The sequence below is a fragment of the Zingiber officinale genome, chromosome 7A, assembly GCF_018446385.1.
Source record: "Zingiber officinale cultivar Zhangliang chromosome 7A, Zo_v1.1, whole genome shotgun sequence".
NCBI lineage: Eukaryota > Viridiplantae > Streptophyta > Magnoliopsida > Zingiberales > Zingiberaceae > Zingiber > Zingiber officinale.
The window spans coordinates 131,770,185-131,790,459 of NC_055998.1; the positions used below are offsets into that span (position 1 = coordinate 131,770,185).

General features: G+C 37.8%; 2 protein-coding genes across 2 annotated transcripts; both read left to right on the plus strand.

Moving 5' to 3' along the window:
- Positions 1–246: 246 nt before the first annotated feature.
- On the plus strand, positions 247–7,551 carry LOC122002608 (pre-rRNA 2'-O-ribose RNA methyltransferase-like). The gene is made up of 11 exons (XM_042557835.1): positions 247–818; positions 1,180–1,227; positions 1,313–1,468; positions 1,561–1,607; positions 1,738–1,894; positions 2,017–2,078; positions 4,360–4,570; positions 4,653–4,742; positions 5,198–5,349; positions 5,467–5,590; positions 6,307–7,551. The coding sequence occupies exons 1-11, from the start codon at positions 345–347 to the stop codon at positions 7,333–7,335; spliced, it is 2,550 nt and encodes an 849-aa protein (XP_042413769.1). The 5' UTR covers positions 247–344; the 3' UTR covers positions 7,336–7,551.
- Positions 7,552–9,066: 1,515 nt separating this feature from the next.
- On the plus strand, positions 9,067–9,877 carry LOC121999731 (protein RADIALIS-like 4). Its single transcript, XM_042554372.1, has 2 exons — positions 9,067–9,476; positions 9,856–9,877. Exons 1-2 carry the CDS (start codon positions 9,127–9,129, stop codon positions 9,875–9,877), a joined length of 372 nt encoding a protein of 123 aa, XP_042410306.1. The 5' UTR covers positions 9,067–9,126.
- The last annotated feature ends 10,398 nt before the right edge of the window (positions 9,878–20,275 follow it).

Consider the following 20,275-nt stretch of genomic DNA (forward strand, 5'->3'; position numbering starts at 1 on the left):
TTATAATTAAGTAATTTTAATTAAAATTATTCAAGATAATAATAACAATACTTAAGTAATTAACTAAAATTATTTGGAACAAAACTTGTCTGCGCTTTTAATTTTTATAAAAAATTAATTTAAAACACTTTTTTTAAAATTTAACTATTTATAAAATTATTAAAATGATTAAAATATTTAATAGTAATATATAACATTTAAATTAAATTTATATACAACACCTCTCTGCTGACAGGTTTTCCGAACCGGGACGCTTTGTTTCTTAAACCCTAATTTATATACACTACCTCTTGTTTTGGGTATCTCAGAGATCGGGAGCTTTAGCGGCGGCGGCGGCGGCGGCGATGGGCAAGGTGAAGGGGAAGCAGCGTCAGGACAAGTACTACCACCTTGCCAAGGAGCAAGGTTACCGCTCTCGTGCCTCCTTCAAGCTCCTCCAGCTCGACGCCAAGTACCGGTTCCTCCCCTCTGCCCGCTCCGTCCTCGACCTCTGCGCCGCCCCAGGCGGGTGGCTCCAGGTAGCTGTTAATCATGCTCCCGTAGGATCCTTCATCGTCGGCGTTGATCTCTTCCCCATCCGCCCTATTCGCGGTGCTCATGCCCTTGCTGAGGACATCACCACCCCCAAATGCCGCGCTGCCATCAAGCGCCTCATGGACTCCAACGGCTGCTCTGCCTTCGATGTCATCCTCCATGACGGGTCTCCGAACGTTGGAGGCGCCTGGGCCCAGGAGGCCACCTCACAGTCGGCCTTGGTCGTGGATTCGATCAGGTTGGCCACTAATTTCTTGGCTCCTAAAGGAACCTTTGTTACCAAGGTAAGCTAAAAAAAATAGAAAATCCTTATTTATTACATATTCGTAGTACTCATGGAATCCGAAACTTGAACTTACTATCATTTTTGCACGATTCAGTAGCATCACGTTTACTGAATTCTTTGCCATGGGAGATTAAATTTTATCCCTCCATGATCTTACTTTGATTGGTTTATAGCAGCAAAAAGATGAAAAATCATTTCCTAAAACATATTTCTCCTTATACACACACAAACACATAAGAAAAGTGCAAAGCCATGCTTTGATAGTTATAATAAGTGATACCTATTTCCCTTTCAATTTTGCAGGTTAAATTTTTGTTTTGGGAGGTTGTTATGTTAACGTTGAGTTTCTTTCTCGTTAGGTTTTCAGGTCGCAAGATTACAGTGCCATTATTTTTTGTCTCAAGCAGGTCCGTGTTTGTCTTGATAATAATCTAATATTTGATCACCCATCATTCAGTAATTAACACATACACATTCTTGTACGGATGATAGTTTTTTGATAAAGTTGAAGTGACTAAACCAGTTGCAAGTCGGTCGACCTCTGCAGAAATTTATGTAATTGGGGTAAGATATAAGGCCCCTGCAAAGATCGATCCTCGGCTTCTTGATGTGAAACATCTATTTCAAGGAGCGATAGAACAACCTAAGGTATAAAATAATCCTTTTGTCAATATTTGTAATGGCTGGTTCTTACTAGATTCCTATTAATTACTGAAAAAAATCTAGCTTCCGTGATGTAGGTTGTGAATGTTCTTAGAGGATCAAAACAAAAGAGAAATCGTGAAGGGTAAGCTATGCTCTAAGTTGCGTTAATGTGTTTGTCGTATACAATTTGTGCAGGTTTATTCTGAATGTGTTTCTTGACTTCTGCATGTTAATCACCAAGAGAATCTGTTTGCTACATTGCTTTTGTATAGGTATGAAGAAGGGAATACTACACTGTGGAAGGTTGGCCTAGTTTCTGATTTTATACAGTCAGAGTCATCAGTGGAATTTCTCAGCTCTGTAAATGCATTATCATTTGATGATCCAGCATGTTTTTCTTTTAGGGATCACGAGTTAACCACAGATGAGGTATTGTAGCTGCACTCTGTTTATATTTCGGGTTGAATCATTTCTTCGCTGCACTCTATTTCACTTTCTGTTTTGATCATGTCTCTTCTATCATTTTCTTACAATCTTTATATTTTTGTCAGATTAAATCGCTCTGTGAGGATTTGTATGTACTTGACAAAAAAAGTTTCAAGCAGCTGTTAAAGTGAGTCTATTCTATCACTCATATTTAAACTTTTGTATCTTTCTCTGAGATTATGATCAATATTTATTAATGTCATTTCAGTTTAGCTTTCAATTACTATTGCATGTAGCCTCAAAGGTAGTAAAGATATGTTTTGGTTTTGCATCAAACATATTCTTTGCAATTTATCTTGTGAATTTTTTATCTTAGCTATGGAAATTACTTGTTATCTTTGAATTTTGATCTTTGCTATCGTGATTATATGCATTGTGACTTCAGGGTTATAAGAAAATAATTGTTGATGCTTCTGAAATATGGTCTTTTGGAACTTTCTTGTTGTATTTTGAAAGATATATTTCTGAACAAAATTCTGTTTTTATGCTAGTTAAACAAAGATTCTTCTACATCTGTCTTCTCACTTTTTTGCTACCCCAATGTTACCTTTTGATGAATATCACACCATGGCTTCATACTTGCAAGTGATATGGCTTAGGTATACTGCTAAATTTCATGATTCACACATTGAGGTCAGAATCACCAGTAGCTGAACTTTCACTGCATTTTCTGCAACTCCCCTCAAATTTGCTTAAATCTTGAATTCAATATTTCTAATAGGTTGCTTACAACACAGCTGCACAATAATAAAAAATACCATCTACTAGAAATCACTAAAAAAGCTAATAGTCTGGAACTTTGTGACAAAATATGAAACGATGTAAGTAGACTATGGTTGTGCAATGCCTCCAACCTAAGGATCTAGAAGTTACAACTACAAAAAAAAGCAGGGTGTTAGTTCTAAGAAATAGAACAACAAACGACAATGTACATTAAGTGCATAAATGTTTCCAAGAGTACAAGAATATAAGTGAATTTTAACCATGATCTATCCAACAACAATATAAACAATACTATCCAGTGGCATAATATATGAAATGTGGTCAGTGCCACAAGGATACTTTACCAGTGCTAAGCAATAGTGAGTACAAACTTGAGTCTCATGTTTCTTAGCATAAAAGTCAGAAAATTTAGTGCTTTACACATATCTCCTAATCCACACCGATTTTGTACTTGGCCCCTACTTACCCCACACGCACAAGTATTATGTAAAACAATCACCCTAGTTTTACAATTATTATCTAGGATTAGAAGGGTTCTAGGTGTTCATCCCCCCCACCCCCCCAAATTCCAACAAACTACCAGTCTAACATTAGATAATTTCCCCTAAGAATAGAATTTGGCTTTTTGGTCTAGAACTCTTAAGAGTGATTCGAAAAGGCATTAACCTCTCCTTGATTTAACATGCTGGCCTAAAACACAATAGATAGCATTTAGTTCTTACTTTTCAGTCTAGAACCCCACCCACTCACACTCTCAGCCCCAAGCCACCTAGGGAAAAATTTATACTATTGACGGAATATAAGAATATTATATATACAATATATATGTCAATGTTTAACTCAGGAGAGCCTTTCAGGACCCATTTATTAGTTCCCTTCCTGTCAGTCATAGAAGCTGTTCTCTTGCTTGTGACTTTATAGTTGTATGGAACTAAATCTGGATCATTGGAGGCCATGGAACTTAAGTCCTTAGTTAAACCTCCTGGAATGTCAATTTCTTGTAAATTTGATTGTGTTCTGTATATGATTCCCTCATATTCTGTCTATCCTATTTGAAGTGACTGATCCCAAATCTGATCTTGACATTTGAATCCATAGTTTGTTGGGTACCTTGTTTTGTGATACACAGATTTGCTTGTGTATGAATATTCTTTTGGTAAGGAAGGGTTTAAAGATATTATTGACTGTTTAAATATTAATGACTATAATGTATGGTGATGTATCATTCAAGAAACTCACATAATTCTCATAAGAAGCAGTGCTGCTTTTGAAATCTGCATGAGGATTGCAATGAGCCTAGTTTTGCAGTGAGCCTCTTGAACTTCATGTAACATGTTAGTATACACATATCAATCATATTACATCACCAGATCTTTAGTGCCCAACTGCTTTACAACCAAATATACCATACGGGGAAAGAAAGCTTGTACAATCTTATATTCTCACCACCCGACAACAATGGGAATTGTGATGTAATTGTGTGGTACATGATTCAGTTTCCTCTACTCATTAATGTTCCTTTGGAAATCCATAGCTGTGGCTGTTCAAAAAACCACAAAAAATGTAAACTGCTATAAATGACAAATTACATCTCTGCTGTACTAGCTATTCCTACAATGACTAAAATACCACTGGGCTAATCTGTTAATAAAAGCTCTAGTCCCTAATACATTTTTTTTCCATAGATGGCGCATCCACATTAGAAATGCATTGTCTAAAGAGAAGGTGGCTTCAACAGCTAATGAAGACAAGATTGTTATTAAGGAAGATGATGCGAAAGAGGACGAGCAAGAGGACGAGGATGATAAAGTTCTAAATGAAATGGAAGAGCTGTCACAACTGATGGACAAAAAGAAAAAAAAGGCGAAGAAACTTCTTTCAAAGCGCCGAGCTAAGGTTTGTTATCTATAGCTGTCATGTTGATGTAAAGATTTCATATTAGCTTTTAGTCTCTTTCCATTTTTTTTTTGAATTTCAGGATAAAGCACGAAAAGCAATGGGAATACAAATTGATGCCACAGAAGACAGCTATATTGAGAGGGATTTGTTTTCTCTTTCTGCTATCAAGGTCGTGACCATATTGATTTTCTTTAATAATTGCCTCCATGACTTAGGTTCTTATGTCTTCTCATTTATAAACTTTACACTCCTAGGGAACCTTAGCAAAAAGAATGATGAGATTGGAAATATTTTGTTTTTGCTTAGTTCATGAAAGTAGACAATACAAATTCTGCTTATTGTCCTTATTGAAGGATTTCTTGTGAAAGTTCCAAATTCTAGTATGAGATACACTATAAATATTTGTTCCAAGATGTTTTTTTTTTGGGTTTTGTTGTCGCGTCTTCACCAATATCTTTCATATTGCCATTAGCATTTAAGAGAAGAGCTAAACTTGTCCTCTATGGACTTTTGCTACATAGAGAGAGCAGTTTAGCTTGTTTTTGTGAATTTATTCCTTACTGCTCACCAAGACAAGACTAGATGTTTTGTTCTATTGATCATCTTTTGCTTCTGCTTTTTCAGGGTAAGAAAGAATTGCTTGCAATTGATTCAACAGACCTCAATGATGAATATGGCGAGGACAATTTAGTGGACAGTGATGACGAAGAGGCTCAGAGAGAAATAGAAAAGGAGGATTCATCCGATGAAATGGACTCTGATGAGGAGCAAAGGAGGTAGTTCTTTTATTTTGCATTATATTATAGTTTTAAACTTTGTTTTAAGTTTGTCTACATTGTGTATTAAGATTTTCCTGCAAAATATTCATACTGATCTAATACTTTTTTAAATAGATACAATGAACAACTTGAAGAAGAGCTTGATGAAGCATATGAACGATATGTGACCAGAAAGGGGGGAAGCACCAAAGAGCGAAAACGTGCAAAGAGGACATCTGATGATCTGGATTTAATAGAGGCAAGACTCAACACCTATCTTTGAAATTAACAAGTATTTTGTTTCTAAACCTTGTGGGTTAGTGCCAACCTTGTTTGAGTTGTCTGTCACCAGTATTTACTACGGTTGAGTATTTAGTTGTTTTTTTCCGTACTTTTCAAAGAGTATAATAGTGCATTGGTGATAGTTTTAGCTCATAGTTATTAGATGCTTTTCTTTTTCCATTTTCCATATTCCATATTTAATCCAGAAGATCACTGCCACTTTTGGTTTTATTTGGAATATTTTTTATCTAAATTTCTTAATCTTTTGAGAATATGAATTTGTTGTTACTTGGATTTATTCCATCTGTGGTGACGAGTTTAAGTGGACTAGTGTGTTGGATTTCTTAGATTATTGCCAACTAGTGAGTTTGCATTAAAATTACCTATTTTCTTCATCATACTATTAGTTTACTTATGCTCATGCTATTTTGAAATGCTTCTCAGTTTAGTGGAGTTCCTTATATTTTCCATATCAGAATTAAGTATTTTGCACTCATACCTGAAGATTCCTTGTAAACTTTTGTTGGTTATATTCTACTGCTCTGATGATGTCTCTTTATCATACCATAATGTATAAATGTGTAGTTGCCGATACACTTTGATTTCTTCAGTATATGGAAACTGAAGAATTGATAATGAAGAATTTTCACCGTCCGTTCTGAAGTAACAATTTGTTATTTGCCCGTCTTGCAGGAAGAAAATGATGGTGATGACCTCGTTCATCCTGTTGAGGAATCTGATCAAAAACAAAATAAAGAATCAAATCCTCTAATGGTACCTATTGTTGAAGATGAGCAGCCAACTGAAGAGCAAATGGTGGAGAGATGGTTCGGTCAAGACGTGTTCACTGAGGCAGCAACAGACGGCATGCTTGAAGACAGTGAAAGTGACGAGGAAAAAGAAGCAAAAATTGTCAAAGTTCCTGCAAAGACCAAGGAAAACATTAAACAACCGCTGGATTTGAGCCTCCCTAAAAGCCTTCCTAAGTCAAAGAATACTGAGCAGGATGGCTTTGAAATAGTTCCAGCTGAACCCATGGAAACAAGTGATGACGACTCTTCATCTTCTGATGAATCAGATGACATGGATGATTATACAAAAGCTGAAATATTAGCTTATGCAAAGAAGATGCTGAGAAAGAAACAGAGAGAGCAGATACTCGATGATGCCTATAACAGATACATGTTTGATGACGTAGGTTTACCAAAATGGTTTGAAGATGAGGAGAAGAGGCATTGCCAACCCATCAAGCCCATCACTCGAGAAGAAGTTGCTGCAATGCGGGCACAATTTAGAGAGATTGATGCTCGACCTGCTAAGAAAGTGGCAGAAGCCAAAGCAAGGAAGAAACGGGCTGCTATGAAAAAGTTAGAGAAGGCTCGACAAAAGGCGAACTCCATTGTAGATCAGACTGACATATCTGAACGTTCCAAGAGGAAGATGATCGATCAGGTATACAAGAAGGCTGAACCAAAGAAGCCTCAAAAGGAGTATGTCGTTGCAAAGAAGGGTGTCCGAGTGAAGTTGGGCAAGGGTAAGGTGCTTGTGGACCGGCGGATGAAGAAGGACGCTAGGTCTTATGGCTCCGGAAAGCCAGGCAAGGGTGGTTTTAAGAAGGGAAATAAAACTACTAAAGGGAAGAAGGCCCAGAAGGGCAATCAGTCTGCAAAAACAAACAGGTCGGAGAAGAAAGGCAAGGGTAAGGGACGCAAGCATGCCTAATCATCATCGACTCCTATCTATTACAAACATTTTGTTTACCTTTCCGAAGCCATTTTCCTCAGAGTTAGCCTCGTTTACTATCAATTTTGACACAGAAAACAATGCTTCTAGAGATTTTTAATCAGCTATTGTAGCTTTGTCTTGTGTCTGTTGCTATTGTTTCTATTTCTTGTAGACTCATAATATTGACATTATGCACTTATTGTAAATGCTCTACTAGGTATGTTTGGTCCTTCGTAGGCACATACCCTTTGAAGATGTGCCAAGGTTCAATTCCAGCAGTGTGCCAGAGTAGCTAAACGCTTTGCTGTCTGATCAGGGAGGATGGCCGGCACATGCCTCTGAAGTAGGGCCACTGTTGGCATCATAAACTTGATGTTGTTGAGTTAGCTGGGTCTTGTTAACGCAGGTCCAACACTGCTTAACACCCAACTTGATTGTGAAACAATCTCCCATGCTAAAAGATGAATTAATATAACAATTTCCATCAGGAAAGCTTTTTTTCCCCTCTAGCTCAAAGATGAATCAATGATAGTTCCTCTTTCTGTGAACTATCACTGCTGGCTTTCACTCCTGATTAATTCACTGCACAAACTTTTAATCAGTTGGAGCACAACTTCAGTGATCCTCCAGCATCTCCCCTTGCAAAGGATATCTGAAGATATATTCTGCTCGTCATACATAATTACAGATAGACGAGCAAAGCTTGTCTGCCATGGAATATTTCACACAAGTTGCACAAGGAACATCGTTTTCTTTTTATATATAAAAGAAAAACAGCCGGCCACCCTAAGACTTTGGAAAGCTAAGGATCTTCTTATCCAGACAACAACTGCAGGAATCTATCTGTAGTTTTCCGTCCACTTTTAAGTGCCTTTCTTTCCTGTCCAAGTTTTTAATTTTTTAATTATTTTTTTTTCCAGCATTTGCTCAACACTGACCTTAATTTAATTCTCTCTATTATGTCTGTGATGGAATCCAGACCAAGCTCGGAATATCAAAAATGACGAGGACTCTTGTAAACAGCTGGAATCAATTATCTGTTCTGCAACTTGAACAGGTGCTGATTCCTCCCAAATTGCTCATCCCTGAATCTAGCTTTTCATGCATGTTTGTCGATGAAATTATTATCCAACTATATATAATGTCGGCCTGACTTCTCCACTCCAAAGTCAAAGGGTGTAAAATAATTATCACAAGCTATTCAAAGTTTAGACTGATGAAATAGAATCTGTTCTCCATATATAGTTCGAATACTGAAAGTGTTGTACATTTTTGAAGTTCTTAAAAATGATCAGTATATTCGTTAATTAAAACTCTTGAAAGTCTGTCTTTAAAGTAAGATGCTGAGATAGTGAAGGCGTATAGCATCATTCAAACTTGAATAAAGGTTATAGAATCAAATCAAACCACCAGATCTCTCAAACTGTGAGTGAGTAAATAGCACCCACATAATGCATGGTTTACGTTCAATATTCATGCATGCACGCACAGTTTGACGAGACAGTATTTATTATTCATGTATTCATTTATAGATTCTAAACACTTACTTTGGTATATAAATAACTGGCCCCTCTAAATTCCTTAATTAAAAAATAAAATAAAACTTAACAATTAATATTATGTTCTAATTATTGAAGCCTATCACGCACAATTAGAATACAATTCCAGATCTTTACATCTGCATCAGATTTAGCACTTCGAATCACCAACGAAGCACTACTGCCCCACCACCAGTCCACCACCACCGCCACAACCTCCTCCTTCTCCTCCTACTTATAAGCACCAGCCATGGCGACGGCCAACCCACAACAGCCAGCCCCAACCGACATGGCCTCCGGTTCCTCGTCGACTACGCGCAGCCGGCTTCCGGCGGAGGCATGGAGCAAGGAGGAGAACAAGCGGTTCGAGTTGGCGCTGGCGCGCTACGGAGAGGGCACCCCCGACCGCTGGGCGCGCGTCACCCGTGCCGTCGGCGGCGGGAAGTCCGTCGACCAAGTGGTGCGCCACTACGAGCGACTCCTCGACGACATCAAGCTCATCGAGACGGCCACCGAGCCGTTCTACCACTACCCCACCTACAACGCGAACCGCCGTGGCGGCCCCGCCTCCACCGCCGCCGCCGGCGACCAGGAGCAAAGGTAGCCGTTAATATATTCTGTTAAAATCATCAAATTAAATTCAACTTAAAACATGGAGATTAAATCGGAGAAAATTATATTATAACAAGAAAAAAAGAAAGTAGAGAGATTCTTTTTGGCTGGCTTTACGAAGAGGGAGACATATGGAAAGTAACCCTAGCTCACATGATATCTAATCCATTAGGTTAATTATATTATACTTACGGATAAGCTACATATATCATTAGCATCGATCATAGATTCCACTCATCATGCTCACGTGCATGCACTTTGTGTTGCATATATATAATATATATTAATTCTCCCTTGTTTTCTTAATTTGGTGCATTTTTAATATGTTAATGAGTTCTCATAGATTTTGTGTTTCCAATTATGGCAGGCTGAGGATCTTGAAGATCTAGTGAAGTAGCTAGTGTCTATGGCATGCATGTAGTTAATTAATCTTAGTGCATGGTGCTGATGTAGTAGTATTTGATCAGTATAAATATATATGTACTTGCTCTGATGAAAAATAAAAGAATTGTGTTCTATTTATGCTCCTATAATGATGGTTTCGATGCGCAAAGCTAGCACGAATTGGGGAGCTCCATGCGATTTTATGGACGATTTTGATGGACAAAACTAGCGCGGAAAACTTAGCCTTAGAATCTTACGTACGAAACCATATATCCTATTCAACCATCTTGCTATACATTTAGGGTTTGGGCATAAATTAATTTTTTTACATCGTTAATTCAAATCATAGTTGTTTGAATAATTAGCTGCTTCTTCTTTTTGAAGATGAATTTCTTCATATCTAAGTTGGAATCATTATCACTTACTCGAAGGTGGATTTTTTTAATTCGTAGTTAATAATCTTCCCTCTTTTTTCTATTCTTGTGCATTAATTATTTTGTAAGTGATCCTGGCTGAGAACGTTGATGATTAATTAACTAAGCATGTTAGAATGACGGCTAGGAATTCCCTACTCTGACGCTCAAGTGAGTCTTCCCAGAAAGAGAAGTAGAAGATGCGTAAGAGAATTAGAGTTTGATGCATTATGTGTGCGTACCTTTTCTCATTAGGATAAACCACATTTTCACCATTGTTCTTTCTATGCCCCTAGTTTTTCGCCATTGTTCCCACATTTTTTGACATAAGTGATCCTTTATGTGCTTTAATTTCTGACAACTAGGACTATTTTGGGTTAGTCGGGAGTGTAGAGTCGAAAAAAATTTAGATATTTTCATAATTGCATGATATTGTTCACTTTGGGCCTAAGTCCTCATGATTTTGCTCTTGGGCTCTCCCCAAAAGGCTTCATGCCAAATGGAAATATCTTTCTCTTATAAACCCATGATCTTTCTCATGTGTTATCAATGTGGACTATATTTGCAACCTTACAACCTCAACAATCCCCCCTCAAACAAAGGACCACAGACTTCTCACGTCCGATCCTTGACCCACCAGGTCTTCCTGCCCCTCGGTCCACTTGACCTACTAAGACTTCCTTGCCTAGCCGCAACTAGAACTTCTTGTCTGATGTCTGGTCCTCTTGATCCGAACATAGGAGCCCCCCACTTTCTTTGTTCGAGGTCAATATTGTACCTACATGGCTCAGTCGGATCATAGCTCTTGTGCACAGTCGGCGATTAAACCTTCTGGCAGTCCGGAATTTGATACCAATTGTAGGATCGAAAAGAATTTAGATATCTCCACAATTGCATGATATTGTCCACTTTGGGCCTAAGCCCTCATGGTTTTGCTCTTGTGCTCTCCCCAAAAGGCCTCATGCCAAATGGAGATATCTTTCTCTTATAAACCCATGATCTTTCTCATGTGTTTTCAACGGGGGACTATATTTGCAACCTTGCAACCCCAACAGGGAGTGGGGAGTCGTCTGAATTGGATCCTAAATCGAGAACCAAGTTTGGTCTTGAGTCGAGAGTTGGGAGTCAAGCTGGCAATGATCATAGCACAATTGTTTTCGACTTTTGACTGCTTATTTAGCAAGACTACTGACCCCTCGGGCCACATGATTCCTCCTGATTACCTCCTGTATCACTAATCTCTTCTTTAAGTCTAGTCGAAAGAGACGGAAGTCCAACTGACGGGACCAGTATGATGTGGTAGGACATTCATCTTTATCCTACTTGGCTAGACACGTGGCCAAGTGTAAATCCCGATGTGACTTTCAACAAGATATGCGCCTTAATTGCTACCACACCTCAATTAAATGTGGGGCATGTTTTTAAGAGCTTTGGTTTCCGAACCAAGAAGAAGTCATTATCTCCGAGGTTATATCATATTCATGTGAGGTGGCTTCTAGCAGGGAAGATTGAGTGTCTACCTAAGTACATACAATGATGATTGGAGCTACTTTGACCCATGTGATTGATCGGGCGCCCAATGATCCTCTCTACTTTCTAGATGATCTGGATCTGATGGTGATGACCAGGCGCATGAAAATATTAATCAAGTTACGAGGTCGTTGTCGTATTGCATAACCCTTGCTCGTGCATACGTCACTCTTTGTTGTCTTCACTCAGAGTTTTTTTGCATCTTGTTGTTTAACATTCACCAATCTGCCTTTGCGCCCCAATTTTTCTCTGCCAGTGTCGCTTTGAGTATTGGTTTAGTGATGGTTGCGAGGTCTTCGTCTACTCCTTGGTACATGCCTATGGAGTCAAGTTTTAGCAGTGGTGTGTTAGACCAACTAAGGACCACCCATATGATTTCAACTAATCATGGCCTAATACATATCCCAAAGGGAATGATCACCATGGTTGTCATTCTTCAACATGTTTGACCTTCTTCTGAAGTCAGTGGATTACGCTTTCCTATTCCTACTTTCTTCACTGATGTGTCCCAATATTTTTGTATTTCCATGTGTTAGTTGGGGCCAAAGTCATTCAGAATTTTAATCGGAGTGGTTATCCTATTTCATCTGTAGCAAATTTTGTATTTGCTCGATTATTCCATTGCTTCTTTTATCTAAAAAATGGAGTATGAAGTATTCTTTTTCTCTTCTAGAGTTGACAATGACCTACTCAAGGGCCTTCTTTCATCACACAAGAGGTGGAGATCATAGTTCTTTTTTGTCTGACCACCGAGTCCCTGTCTTGGCCAACTCACTAGCAACGCGAATTACTCCCACCTCCTCATCTTAAAGATCATCACCTAAAGCAGGGTTATTTTCGTGCCTAAGAGAGATTACAAGACCTGAAGTTTGACAACACTTTCTTGCTAGAGGAATGATTGCTCTATATGTTTGGAATAAGCCCCATTCTAACTCCCCTTCAACATCCCTTTTGGCAAGTTTTTCTTCCTTGTTTTTGAATTTTGATTTCTAATTAAGGTTTATCTTTGTTTCTGCAACTGCCACTATGTTGAAATCCTTCTTGGGCCAGGCGATGAGTCTGTCAGACACTGAGTTGGAGGCCCATGGCACTGAATTTGCTGATCCAGCTAGGGAGGCAACAACAAATAGAAAGCACCACCTGATCCAACACCCGTCTTGGTGGAGACATCACCTCCAGCATTAGCAAACATAGATCCCACACTCTCGGGGGACTCTGGGGTCCCTTTACGGATGAACCGAAAGAGGCGTCGATTATTTGGGCATAGCCCCTCTCCACCACAGGCTCGAGATTTGCTTTCCCCTCCCCTTCACAGAATTCTCAAGGAGAATCTTGTCCCCTGGTGGTCCTTCACCTTTTCCTATTCACCTCCCAACTCCGCCTGTAGAAATGATCCGTGATCCAATGGATGCCAGTTCCTAGTATCCGCTTGATCTGACTCTTCTCGAGGCCACAACCCCAACTTCCCTCTTGCAAAGAGACATTAGGGAAAGCTCTTCATGTCCCCCGTTGGAGCTCGATCTCCTGGCCATTCAACCCGGGAAGACTACCACACCCCCCTATGGACAAGTAGCTCCAAGAGAGTTTTAATTGGATCTCACTCTCCTTGGTCCAGTGGCAGTAAGGTTGAAGGAGGGTAAAGCGGTCACAGAAAGTCTTTCTCTCTGAACTCTAGTAGAGGAGCTGATGGGAATCAGGGTCAATCATATGTCAAAGTTGATAGTCTTCAACTGGTGGTTCTCGGATGTATAATAGCGTGGTGAAATACGTGCTCATATAACCAAATTGGAGACCCAATTGTTTTTTTTGAAAACAAAAGCTACCCTATCGCAAGTAGAGTTGACCCGTCTAAAGAACCTGAGGGATGATATGACTGTGAGCAATAGGAAATTCTTTATTTAAGGAAGATTATATTTGAGGGAAAGTCAGATAGTCTCCAAATGAAGTATGCAATTAATCAACTAAAAAGGAAGATAGATTCCCTAGAAGCTCAGAATAAGAAGCTAGAATTAGGAAGGAAAAAGCAACGGAAGGAGATCAAGAAGCTAAAAACCACGTCGGAGGTGCAAAAGGTGAAGCTCGGAGCAGCTGAAGTAGGGATGAATATCGCTAAAGATGAGTTGAACTGTTAGTATTAACCCCAGTACCAATTATGAGATGATTGTAAAGGGCTCATTTTTGTATCATATATTTTACTATTAATAAAAGGAAAAGTTGATTATTATATTTATTTCAATTCAATACCGATTGAATAAGTATAATAATGTTCTTGGATAGTAGGTTCTTATCTACAATATATCAATTGGTTGAATTGATAGTGAGATATTATAGATATACATAGAACACTACTCTTAACTATTCCTAGTCAAGTATTAACATACAAGCACAATATTAATACATTGAGACTAGCATGTAGGTCAGCGGATGACTTAATCTCACAAGTCATGAATATGAGATATCAGGTTGACATATGGGTATATATTAGAGAATATATACTGAATGACCCGCCATAAGAATGTTTCATGGATCGTTATATGAGTGTCATAAACATTCTTATGTGACTATTGGTATGAATAGTTCTTAGACCTGAAGTCACTACGATTCCCTATATAAAGAGTTGTATACTTTGGTATCGGCAAACGGCATCAGGTCGAGGAAGACGCCCATTGGGCCACCAAAAAGAAAGAATTCCTTCACTCCAAGGATTTTTATTGCATGGTTGGCACATGTTTTGCCCGAATGGTGCGATATGGCATGTACGGTGCTTTGAAGCAGCTGCAAGAGTCCAACCACCTGCCCGTTGACAAGTCTCCGTGCGCCGCAGCCACCACTCGCCAGCGCCCTCCGTTGCGCCGCAGCCACCACTCGCCGACAGCCTCTGTGCGCCGCAACCACCACTCGTCGGCAGCCTCTTCGCGCCGCAGCCACCACTTGCCGGCAGTCCATGTGTCGGCCGCCCATGCGCCGACTCTGCCCTAGTTCCGATTCTGTGTCACTATTGTATGTCGACTCCTGTGATGATCCAGTTTGTGTGTCGTATCTCGAGCTACAACCGTAGTGTGCATCGCTATTATGATTCAGCCTTCGAGCTATGGTTGAATTTCGATCTATGTGCCATTATTGTATCCTGGCCTGTGTGCCGATAGTTGTATCTTCGCCTACGTGCCATTGTCATATTCCGCCCTGCGTGCCGATGTCATATTTTGACCGACATGTCATCTTTTTGGATCCTTGCTGCACTGGATTCCAAGGCATCACTCTCAGATCTGGCTCCTCAGTTGGCTCTACCCATCTACTCATTAGGGCCGCGACGACTCGATTGACACCATGATCAGTTCACCGATCTATCCGAGGGCGCCCCCCGGGGCCAGGGTACGTCACCGTACTCGTCCTACATTTATTTTATTGTCTTTTTATTATTCAATTGCTTATATATTCGTGGGACCCGCCTCGAGCATTGGGGTACCAGAGACCGGGGTGACTCGGTCGCTGGCTACAAGTAATGTTGACCGGAGGACTTCTGATGATTTGGTCAACGCAGAGGACAGATCACCATCCGGGTCATAGAGATGCGGTCAACATTCCAGACACGTCATTCCGACAGGTCCGTCTTCTCAGCTTCCCGACAGGAACAGGAATTATACTAGATTTAGTAAACATTATGCTGCATTTAGAGGGAAGTATACCTAATATTGGACTTTTTGTAGCTATATTTCATACATAATTAATAGTTTTATCATTGACCATTATGTATAATTATGATCGTCAATGATGTCTCTTAATAATATTTCGAGCAATAGTTAAGGTTATTATCGACCTATTGTTGATAGTGCTTAATTAGCTACAAAATATACTAGATTTTAGTATAAATTATCCTAAATTTTAGATGTGGTATACCTGATTTTTGACCTTTTATACTTATAAATTGTGTGCTCAGGTTGTCATCACTCAACATAATTTCTACAGAATAAAAACCATATGTCTATCAACATTACAACACAAAAACCAACAGTACGAGAAGCATTAGCCATCACATATATTTTTCCATAAACAACTCAAAGGACGAGAAAAATTAGCCAAATGTTTTTTTTCAACAATCCATTATCATCTGATAATATCGTTGATGCAACACGTGCCTGATAATTGTTCATCTTCACGTCATTGGCAAACCTCCAGAAATCATCAGTGTCACGGGATAGACACTCGACCCACATGCAGGCGTTGATATCACAGTCAAGAGTGACACCTTGATGACGAAAATTTGCTCTGATCACTTCCTGACTGCTTATGGCAAAACTTGAAAGATGAGCAATGCAACCAATCAAAAACTGTGCCTACAAAATAGGGAATGCTTTAATACTCGGTCTTAAGACTTAATGTAGTAGAATATTGTCAAACTCACATATACTCTGGTTGCCCCAGCTGAAAAGGAATCATGGTTTGAATTCCATAGTTTGAATTTTCCTTCAGATACTTCAAAAACCAATAGATACCAATGTCACCTATCATTAATAGGGAAAATTATATATCTGCATCTTGTAAATATATCAACATTTAGATCCTGCAGTCTTCTCTTGGTGGTCGATGTCAACCTGGCAAGAAAAGGTTCGTATTCCATGTTCTGTAACTGCCTGTATTTGCCATATACCTTTAAATACAGCAACACTTCTTGTAGGGCTGTAAATGAACCAAGCGTTCGTGAACAAGCTTGGTGTTCGGCTTGGTAAGAGCTTGTTTATGTTCGTTCAATATACATAAGATTAATTAAACAAACAAGCTTGAACAGCTCGTTAAGCTAAACAAACAAGCTTGAACACATATGTGTTCAGCTCGTTAACGTTCGTGAACAATGTTCGTGAACAACGTTCGTGAACAATGTTCACGAACCATATTTATTAATAAAACTCTTTCAATATGCTAAATAAATAAATAAATTTAAATTATCAATCTTAATAACTAATCAAACAATTAAAAATTTCAAACAATCAAACAAACTTGAATTGAGAGCTTGATAACATCTAAACAAACCAAGCTCAAACCAAGCTCAAGCCAAGCTCGAACCAAGCCCAAGCCAAGCTCAAGCCAAGCTTGAATTGAGAGCTTGATAACATCTAAACGAACCAAGCTCAAGCCAAGCTTCAAACAAGCTCAAGCTCATAAAAAATAAACCAAGCCAAGCTTGAACACTCATTTCAAAAGCTTGGTTCATTTTAAGCTCAGCTCGGCTCGGCTCGATTATCTTATCAAACAAGCTTGAACACCCCAAAGTTCGGCTCGGCTCGGCTCGTTTACAGCCTTAACTTCTTGCTAGATATTTAAAACAAGAGTATAAATGTTATCTTAATCCATCTTAATCTAATAAGAAGTATAATCAAATATCAACTGTGCTACAAACTTGCACAGTAGTGTCCATATAGTATATCTCAAACCCATAAGCCGGACTATGTTTTTTCATAATCCTCATGTAAACATTTAAGATTTGACTATTAACCGGCTTACCAAATAAAAAAGGACAGAATATAGGTCCAGTCAAACTCAGGAAGTCATCTTGCCAAATGACAATACTAAATGGAGAGAAAAATTATTTCCATTACAAATATTGAGAAAGAAGTGTTAAAACAAAATTTAACATAATCAAATTAAACGTACTCCAATTCATCCCTAGACAAAAATTCTATCAACACATTTCTCTCTCTTCTGATCCTTCTTCATGACCACAGAAATCACCTCTGTCTTTATATGCATCCATTTTATTCTTGGCAGGATTCTTGCCATCCTTCTCAACATCTACAATGGATTTTATCTATGTGGCAACATATTTAGTAATATAAGTTAAAATCTATACATGTTTAGCAACAATATATACTAACACACAAAAATTAGTAGACTTCAAAATAACCATTCTACGTTATGCTCCATTTACCCTTTTTTTTTCCCTTTCTCTTGCGTTTTGGTGTTGAGCTAGGGGGAGTTACAAACATTAACGCCTTTCTTTTCGCTACACGATCAGCTCTATTCCTCACAGTATCCACAATAGAAGATTGAAAAAGACTAATCTTCTCTATTTTTGAAGTAGCAACGTCACTGCCAGAAACACGCTCCTCACTTGAACCACTATTCTTTTCTACTTCCAATCCATCACCATCAGATCCTACTAATCCAGTGTTTTCTTTATTCAATTGAGAAATAACATCTTTTACTATCAAATCAACATTATCATCCAAGTTAGAAGTTAAATCTTCATCCACTTCCACATTCAACTCAAATAACCTGACAACTTCAGTCTCACCACCGACTTGGACTTCCACATTTTTATTCTCTTCAAAATTAAAATTTTCTTTTTCACCACATATTTTTTCACTAACTGGTTCTGCCTCCACATCATCATTACTCTTTTCTTCACTGCTTGGTTTAGTTATTATCTTATTAGTTAATCTATGATATCTCACATAATACTTTTACCATCAAAATAAGAGTAATGCAGTCAAAAAATATCTTATCATCATTATTTCTATATTTACCAAAGAACTTCCTTGTTTACCGCTTAACAGAATCTCTTCATCCGGAAATAGTACTATATCTAATACCTTTTCATAATTATAAATAACAAAATATCACTTCTACAATCATATTTAGAAAAAACATATTAAAAACATAGTAACTTACCCTACTGAAATCAATGCCGGTAAATGATCTCTCGGCAGCATCAAGTTGGATAAAAATCTTACTCCTTTCCCAATGAAACAACCGAGGAAAACACCATAACGACCTTGCATGTCCAAATAAAGGTATTCTTTCATATAACCAATCCTGAATACACAAAGATATTATTATAATAATATGAAATATTACAATCGTACTTAAAAAATTAAAAACTCACCATTAGGCCAACAGTACAACCATCTATATACTTTTTGCTTCCTTCCAACCTATTACCCTTATCGGCAGTATATAAAATAAGTTAGTGACACAAAAATCCATACGTTACATCTCCCTATGAGTAATTAAAGAACATCGTTAGGTTATCAATGTAGGATATAATAAATCGAGGAGTGGAATAGTTACCAACATTAAAAAATAACACAGTTAAATAAAAGACAAATAAACAGCCTAACAAAATCATCCACTTCAGAATCATTCTCTGATCCAACTAATACAAACATTTTATCATGAATTGTAGTTTTATTTATGTTGCCGACTTTTCCTCCAAATAATCGAGCCACAAATTTGGACTCCATGTTGGTATCCAAATCAATAGGTTGCCCCATATGAGGCAAACCAAGGATGATGCAAAACTCAGTCGATGTGAATGGAACTACAATGTTGTCACCAAACAAGAAAGAACGCGAAGACTGCTGGAATCTGTTTAATACTAAATCTATTTTGGTACTACTAATTGGCATCTCAGGAATCTCGAGCCACGGGGCAAGTGGAGTGCTTTTGATCCTTTTTTTTTTCTTATTACCCAAATTGGGTAATACTTCATCCAACACTTCTTTGAAATATGTCAGTGAACAACATGAACATGATTGTTTACTGCTCTTGCTCTTATTCTTCTCCACAGATTTCCCCTTAACCTCATTTAATTTTATAACTCTGGTTTTCTTTCCCATTTCTGTATAAAAATAAATTACTTAACAATTCATACCATAAACTATAATTCATGGAAAATATGAGCATCAAAGCAAGTATATTATTCAGTTTATTGATAATCACTACACAACAACCACATATCTCATTCAATCATTCAATTGAAGAAGATAAAACACAATCATAAAACAAGTTACAATTAGAAATTCAGAACCCATTTTTATTCATACTAACAAAATCAATCACACTCAAACAATAAAAACAATTTATAATTCATACTATAAAGTACAAGTCATGGAAAATATGAGCATCAAAGCGCTTAAATTGAGTATATTATTCAGTTTTTTAATCAATTCATAAAAGTAATATATATCTTTCAATTCTTCAATTGAAGAAGATAAAATACAAATACAGTCATAAAATTACAATTCGAATATCAAAACTAATTTTATTCTAGCTAGCAGATTGGACAACATCAAAAATTTAAACTATTTATCCATTCATACCTTAAAGTACAAACCCTAAATATTTCGGGCATCAAAGCGCTTAAATTGAGTATATTATTCAGTTTATTGATAATGAATACCCAAAACTAACATATATCTTTCAATTATTCAATTGAAGAAGATAAAACACAAACATACTCATAAAATTACAATTCTAACATCAAAATTAATTTTATTCGAGTCAGCAGAATGGACAACACCAATAATTATAACAATTTACCATTCGTAGCCCTAAAGTACAATCCTACATATTTTGGGCATCAAAGTGCTTAAATTGAGTACATTACTCAGTTTATTGATAATCACTACAAAATTTACACATATCTCATATTCCTTAAATTGAAAAAGATACAGTACAAACTCA

Coding starts and splice junctions, on each gene's coding strand:
- LOC122002608 (XM_042557835.1), top strand. CDS start 345: ATGGGCAAGGTGAAGGGGAAGCAGCGTCAGGACAAGTACTACCACCTT. Junction 1,608..1,737: donor CAAAAGAGAAATCGTGAAGG/GTAAGCTATGCT, acceptor GCTTTTGTATAG/GTATGAAGAAGGGAATACTA. Junction 5,591..6,306: donor ATGATCTGGATTTAATAGAG/GCAAGACTCAAC, acceptor CCCGTCTTGCAG/GAAGAAAATGATGGTGATGA.
- LOC121999731 (XM_042554372.1), top strand. CDS start 9,127: ATGGCGACGGCCAACCCACAACAGCCAGCCCCAACCGACATGGCCTCC. Junction 9,477..9,855: donor GCCGGCGACCAGGAGCAAAG/GTAGCCGTTAAT, acceptor CAATTATGGCAG/GCTGAGGATCTTGAAGATCT.